Raw genomic sequence first — 5,810 nt, 5'->3', positions numbered from 1 at the left:
ACCACCACCAGCCCCACCATCACCCCCACCACCACCAACACCACCAGCCCCACCACCAGCCCCACCACCACCAACACCACCAGCCCCACCACCAGCCACACCATCCCCCCCACCACCAGCCCCACCATCCCCCCCACCACCAGCCCCACCATCACCCCCACCACCAGCCCCACCACCACCCCCACCACCAGCCCCACCACCAGCCCCACCACCAGCCCCACCACCACCACCACCACCACCAACACCTCCACCACCACCTCCACCAGCCCCACCATCCCCCCCACCACCAGCCCCCCCACCACCAGCCCCACCATCACCCCCACCACCAGCCCCACCACCACCCCCACCACCAGCCCCACCACCACCAGCCCCACCACCACCACCATCCCCCCCACCACCAGCCCCACCACCACCAGCCCCACCATCCCCCCCCACCACCAGCCCCACCATCACCCCCACCACCAGCCCCACCATCACCCCCACCACCAGCCCCACCATCACCCCCACCACCAGCCCCACCACCACCACCACCACCAGCCCCACCACCACCACCACCACCACCACCACCACCAATAATATTATTGTCGACACACAATAATAGAACCCTGGGTGGAATGATACTATTCCTAGTCATTCTAATAAGTGTTCTCACTTGGTCTTCCATATTTATACTTTAACTCCTACCGTTCCAGTCATGTTCCCAAACAATTCTTAACTGTTTCAAGGTTCACGAGAGCCAGAGAAGCACCAAGCCATTACGGCTGTATAGTACTTGGATTAGTGCTGTATAGTCGTCATGTTTAATGTAGTCCCAGCACTAGTGGTGAATGGTGATGTACTGGTGGTGAATGGTGATGTACTAGTGGTGAATGGTGATGTACTGGTGGTGGATGGTGATGTACTGGTGGTGAATGGTGATGTACTGGTGGTGGATGGTGATGTACTGGTGGTGAATGGTGATGTACTGGTGGTGAATGATGATGTACTAGTGGTGAATGGTGATGTACTGGTGGTGAATGGTGATGTACTAGTGGTGAATAGTGATGTACTGGTGGTGAATGATGATGTACTGGTGGTGAATGGTGATGTACTAGTGGTGAATAGTGATGTACTGGTGGTGAATGGTGATGTACTGGTGGTGAATGATGATGTACTGGTGGTGAATAGTGATGTACTGGTGGTGAATGATGATGTACTGGTGGTGAATAGTGATGTACTGGTGGTGAATGGTGATGTACTGGTGGTGAATAGTGATGTACTAGTGGTGAATAGTGATGTACTAGTGGTGAATAGTGATGTACTGGTGGTGAATGGTGATGTACTAGTGGTGAATAGTGATGTACTGGTGGTGAATAGTGATGTACTAGTGGTGAATAGTGATGTACTAGTGGTGAATGGTGATGTACTGGTGGTGAATGGTGATGTACTAGTGGTGAATGGTGATGTACTGGTGGTGAATGGTGATGTACTGGTGGTGAATGATGATGTACTAGTGGTGAATGGTGATGTACTAGTGGTGAATGGTGATGTACTGGTGGTGAATGGTGATGTACTAGTGGTGAATAGTGATGTACTAGTGGTGAATGGTGATGTACTGGTGGTGAATGGTGATGTACTAATGGTGAATGGTAATGTACTGGTGGTGAATGGTGATGTACTAGTGGTGAATGGTGATGTACTAGTGGTGAATGGTGATGTACTGGTGGTGGATGGTGATGCACTAGAGGTGAATGGTGATGTACTAGTGGTGAATGGTGATGTACTGGTGGTGGATGGTGATGTACAGGTGGTGAATGGTGATGTACTTGTGGTGAATGGTGATGTACTAGATGTGAATGGTGATGTACAGGTGGTGAATAGTGATGCACTGGTGGTGAATAATGATGTACTGGTGGTGGATGGTGATGTACTAGAGGTGAATGATGATGTACTATTGGTGAATGGTGATGTACTGGTGGTGGATGGTGATGTACAGGTGGTGAATGGTGATGTACTGGTGGTGAATGGTGTTGTACTTGTGGTGAATGGTGATGTACTGGTGGTGAATGGTGTTGTACTTGTGGTGAATGGTGATGTACTGGTGGTGAATGGTGATGTACTGGTGGTGAATGATGATGTACAGGTGGTGAATGGTGATGTACTAGAGGTGAATGGTGACGTACAGGTGGTGAATGGTGATGTACTGGTGGTGGATGGTGATGTACTTGTGGTGAATGGTACTCATCTAATTTTACTCACCTAGTTGTGCTTGCGGAGGTTGAGCTCTGGCTCTTTGGTCCCGCCTCTCAACTGTCAATCAACAGGTGTACAGGTTCCTGAGCCTACTGGGCTCTATCATACCTACATTTGAAACTGTGTATGGAGTCAGCCTCCACCACATCACTTCCTAATGCATTCCATCTGTTAACTACTCTGACACTGAAAAATTCTTTCTAACGTCTCTGTGGCTCATTTGGGTACTAAGTTTCCACCTGTGTCCCCTTGTTCGTGTTCCACCCGTGCTGAAGTGTTTGTCTTTGTCCACCCTGTCAATTTCCTTCAGAATTTTGTAGGTGGTTATCATGTCTCCCCTTACTCCTCTGACTTCCAGGGATGTGGGGTTCAGCTCCTTTAGCCTTTCCTCGTAGCTCATACCTCTCAGTTCCGGGACGAGTCTGGTGGCATACCGCTGAATCTTCTTTAAGTTTGTCTTGTGTTTACCTAGGTATGGGCTCCAAGCTGGAGCTGCATATTCCAGGATTGGTCTGACATAAGTGGTATACAGGGTCCTGAACGATTCCTGACACAAGTTTATAAAGGCAGTTCTTATATTGCCCAGTCTAGCATATGCCGCTGATGATATCCTTTTGATGTTGGCCTCTGGGGACAGGTTCGGTGTGATATCAACCCCCAGATCTTTCTCTCTATTTGACTCGTGCTGGATTTCACCCCCAGATGGTATCTTGTGTTCAGCCTTTTGCTCCCTTCGCCTAATTTCATTACTTTGCACTTTCCTGAGTTGAACTTTAGTAGCCATTTTCTAGACCATTCCTCTAGCCTGTTGAGGTCGTACTGTAGTCTCTGTCTATATTCATCTGTCTTGATTCTTCTCATAATTTTTGCGTCATCAGCAAACATTGAGAGGAATGAGTCTATACCCTCCGGAAGATCGTTTACATATTAGAAACAGGATGGGTCTAATTACAGAGCCCTATGGGACTCCGCTATTGATATCTCGACACTCTGATGCACCCCCCATCCCCTCACAGTTACTCGCTGTTTCCTGTTGCTTAGATACTCCCTTATCTATTGGAGCACCTTCCCTTTTACCTCTGCCTGTTGCTCCAACTTTTTTAACAGCCTTTTATGGGGCACAGTGTCAAAGGCTTTCTGACAGTTCAAGAAAATGCAGTCTGCCCAACCTTATCTTTTTTGCCTAATTTTTGTTGCTTGGTCAGAGAATTCTATTAAACCTGCGAGGCACGATTTACCATCTCTGAACCCATGCTGGTGGTGCGTTACAAAGCTGCTTCCCTCCAGTGATGGTGATGCCCTCTGGTGATGCACTAGTGGTGAATGGTGAGGCAATAGTGATGAATATTAACTTAATAATGTTGAATGGTGATGCACTAGGGATGAATGATGGTACACTAATGTTGAATAGCGGTGCAGGAGCAGGTAACAGCCTTGTAGACAAAGCCAGCCAGTAGTAATAGATATCCAGTAGATAGCCAGTAGAATAGACAGTTGTAATATCTAAATATAAACCTCGTCTCGTCTTTGGCTTACGAAGAGGAAACTGATATAATTACCAAGAGTGAACCTTGTGAATAAAGTTGTGTATCCCAAAGCGAAAGTTTGACTTCCTCCAGAACTTATACAATATATTACTGCAATAAGCTCTAACTTAGTTTACGGGAGACAGTCAGTCATCACTAGTTCAGAACAATAGAACTTACAATAGTAATGAAGTACAAGTCTGAAAGTTCAATGAGATACAGAACTCGATTCACAAAGTTCGATGAAAGTTACTAACCAAATGTAACTTTTTTAAGAGAAAGCCTTAATTAAGACGGAAGGAAAGCAGGAGAGATTTTATATCCGGCAGGAATGAGAAGTCAGGCTCAGGGGCGAGGCATAAGCCTACATCTGGCAGCCCAGCCTGACATTCCAGGCTGTCTCGAACCTCCGCTCCAGACTCCATTTTAAGCCGCTAAATTACTCCGTCACAAACGACGACATCCACAAACCTAATTAATTCCCAGATACATAATTAGTCATCAGAGTTGGGCGGAACTGGTTGGGTTTGCCACACGTCTGCGTGTGTGGGGGGGGGGGGGGGGGGAGGTGTGACGCTGTGGGGAAGGTGTGACGCTGTGGGGGGTAGGTGTGACGCTGTGGGGGGTAGGTGTGACGCTGTGGGGGGTAGGTGTGACGCTGTGGAGGGGAAGGTGTGACGCTGTGCGGGAAGGTGTGACGCTGTGCGGGAAGGTGTGACGCTGTGGGGGGTAGGTGTGACGCTGTGGGGGGGGGGGGTAGGTGTGACGCTGTGGGGGAAGGTGTGACGCTGTGGGGAAAGGTGTGACGCTGCGGGGAAAGGTGTGACGCTGTGGGGGGTAGGTGTGACGCTGTGGGGGTAGGTGTGACGCTGTGGGGGGTAGGTGTGACGCTGTGGGGGAAGGTGTGACGCTGTTGGGGGTAGGTGTGGCGCTGTGGGGGAAGGTGTGACGCTGTGGGGGAAGGTGTGACGCTGTGGGGAAAGGTGTGGCGCTGTGGGGGAAGGTGTGACGCTGTGGGGGGTAGGTGTGACGCTGTGGGGGAAGGTGTGACGTGGTAGGGAAAGGTGTGACGCTTTGGAGGGGAAGGTGTGACGCTGTGGAGGGGAAGGTGTGACGCTGTGGGGGGGTAGGTGTGATGCTGTGGGGGGTAGGTGTGACGCTGTGGGGGGTAGGTGTGACGCTGTGGGGGGTAGGTGTGACGCTGTGGGGGTAGGTGTGACGCTGTAGGGGGTAGGTGTGACGCTGTGGGGGGTAGGTGTGACGCTGTGGGGAAGGTGTGACGCTGCGGGGAAAGGTGTGACGCTGCGGGGAAAGGTGTGACGCTGTGGGGAAAGGTGTGACGCTGCGGGGAAAGGTGTGACGCTGTGGGGAAAGGTGTGACGCTGTGCGGGAAGGTGTGACGCTGTGGGGGGTAGGTGTGACGCTGTGGGGGAAGGTGTGACGCTGTGGGGGGAAGGTGTGACGCTGTGGGGGTAGGTGTGACGCTGTGGGGGGTAGGTGTGACGCTGTGGGGAAAGGTGTGACGCTGCGGGGAAAGGTGTGACGCTGCGGGGGAAGGTGTGACGCTGTGGGGGGTAGGTGTGACGCTGTGGGGGTAGGTGTGACGCTGTGGGGGGAAGGTGTGACGCTGTGGGGGGTAGGTGTGACGCTGTGGGGGTAGGTGTGACGCTGTGGGGGGGTAGGTGTGACGCTGTGGGGGGGTAGGTGTGACGCTGTGGAGGGGTAGGTGTGACGCTGTGGGGGGGTAGGTGTGACGCTGTGGGGGGTAGGTGTGACGCTGTGGGGGGTAGGTGTGACGCTTTGGAGGGGAAGGTGTGACGCTGTGGGGAAAGGTGTGACGCTGCGGGGAAAGGTGAGACACTGCGGGGAAGGTGTGACGCTGCGGGGAAAAGTGTGACGCTGTGGGAAAAGGTGTGACGCTGCGGGGAAAGGTGTGACGCTGCGGGGAAAAGTGTGACGCTGTGGGAAAAGGTGTGACGCTGTGGGGAAAGGTGTGACGCTGTGGGGAAAGGTGTGACGCTGCGGGGAAAGGTGTGACGCTGCGGGGAAAGG

At 52.0% G+C, this 5,810-nt stretch overlaps 1 protein-coding gene across 1 annotated transcript; it reads left to right on the top strand.

The window, feature by feature from the left end:
- The first annotated feature begins 796 nt into the window (after window positions 1–796).
- On the top strand, window positions 797–2,242 carry LOC138373666 (SUMO-interacting motif-containing protein 1-like). The gene has a single exon (XM_069340012.1). It carries the CDS (start codon window positions 797–799, stop codon window positions 2,240–2,242), a length of 1,446 nt encoding a protein of 481 aa, XP_069196113.1.
- Window positions 2,243–5,810: the final 3,568 nt, after the last annotated feature.

The sequence above is a fragment of the Procambarus clarkii genome, chromosome 43 (assembly GCF_040958095.1).
Source record: "Procambarus clarkii isolate CNS0578487 chromosome 43, FALCON_Pclarkii_2.0, whole genome shotgun sequence".
NCBI lineage: Eukaryota > Metazoa > Arthropoda > Malacostraca > Decapoda > Cambaridae > Procambarus > Procambarus clarkii.
Note: the sequence above shows the minus strand (reverse complement) of the source record. Positions and strands in the feature narration are given on the sequence as shown.